General features: G+C 58.7%; 1 protein-coding gene across 1 annotated transcript in view; it reads right to left on the reverse strand.

Moving 5' to 3' along the window:
- GUITHDRAFT_163131 (hypothetical protein) overlaps positions 1-1,413 on the reverse strand; it is a gene marked incomplete at its 5' end in the record, with an annotated part of 5,344 nt that overhangs the window by 2,857 nt on the left and 1,074 nt on the right. Inside the window, 4 exons of the mRNA XM_005832689.1 lie at positions 32-76; positions 417-512; positions 809-887; positions 1,119-1,174. Coding sequence (XP_005832746.1) covers positions 32-76; positions 417-512; positions 809-887; positions 1,119-1,174 — 276 coding nt within the window. The remainder of the gene's footprint in view (positions 1-31; positions 77-416; positions 513-808; positions 888-1,118; positions 1,175-1,413) is intronic.

Here is a 1,413-nt window from a genome sequence, read left to right on the forward strand (position 1 = left end):
GGTATGGGAAGAGACCGTCTATCAGGACTACATCGGGCGGCTGCTCCCATGACTTGACTTCCTTGATCGCCTCGACCTGCCAAGAGCAGAATGAGACGAGGGACAGGAGCAGGAGCAGGAGCAGGAGCAGGAGCAGGAGCAGGGGCAGGGGCAGGGGCAGGGGCAGGGGCAGGGGCAGGGGCAGGAAAAGGGTGAGAGGAAAGAGGAGAAGAGGGAGGTGCAGGAGCAGGAGGAAGAGGAGGTGGTGGAGAAGGAGGAGGAAGAGAAGGAGGAAAAGGAAGAGGAGGAGGAGAAGGAGGAGGAGGAGGAGAAGGAAGAGGAGGAGGAGGAGGAGGAGGAGGAGATCGACGACAGCAAGGAGGAAGAGAAATCAGTGAAGATGGTGGTGGTGGTGTGCGGGGAGGGGGGATTCTTACGTAGGTTTTGAATTCTCTCTTTGATCCATCCCACTTACCCGGGGACCCGAAGCTCTCCTTATACTCTTCCTCGATAGGAACACAACGAATCTCGACCTACAGGAGGTATGAGGAGGGGGAGGACGAGAACAGCTGAGACGTGAGGGGAGGAGGGAGGACAAACAGAACGAGGAGGAAGGTGCAGGTGAGCGTGAGGGAGGAGAGGAGATGGGAGCAAGAAGGAGGAAGGAGGAAGGAGGAAGATGAAGGAGGGGAGGGAGAAGGGGGGGCATGAAGGAATGGGGGAAGGTGAGGAGGTGGAAAGGGAGGGGAGGAGGTGGGAAGGAGAAGAGAATGAGGGAAGAAGAGGAAAGGAGGAGGAGGAGGGGAAGAGTTCTATTTGTTGTTCTCACATTAGGAGGAGCGAGCTGTCGCATCTGATTACACCATGCTCCTTCGTGCTCCACTGAAACCCACTTGCCCACGCACTGCCTGTGCGTCTGTCAGTTCTGCTGCTCCTGTCCCTTCCCCTCCTGCCCCCTATGCTCCTGCTCCTGCTCCTGATGCTGCTCCTGCTGCTGCTCCTGCTGCTCCTCCTTTTGCTCTTGCTCCTGCTCTTCTCCTCTTGCACTCCTGCTCCTGCTCCTGCTCCTGCTCCTGCTCCTGCTGTGCGCCCTCCACCCCGGCACCCGAAACCCCTTCCTCGTGTTCCTCAAAGCTTACGAGAAGTAGAGAGTCGAAGTGCCGCTGCCCCATTCCCACACAACTGACTTGGGGCCCTGAGGACAAATGTGAGGGAGACGGAAGAAAGTAGAGAAGAGGCCGCGAGGAGGGAGAAGAGGAGGGAGAATGTGCAACAGGAGGAGGAGGAGGAGGAGGAGGAGGAGGAGGAGGAGGAGGAGGAGGAGGAGGAGGAGGAGGAAGAGGAGGAGGAGGAAGAGGAGGAGGACGGAGGAGGGAGGACGGAGGACGAGGAGGAAAGGACGCAGCAGAGAGACGAGGGGAGAGAGAAGGAGAA

Source organism: Guillardia theta, assembly GCF_000315625.1.
Source record: "Guillardia theta CCMP2712 unplaced genomic scaffold GUITHscaffold_33, whole genome shotgun sequence".
In the NCBI taxonomy this organism is placed as follows: Eukaryota; class Cryptophyceae; order Pyrenomonadales; family Geminigeraceae; genus Guillardia; species Guillardia theta.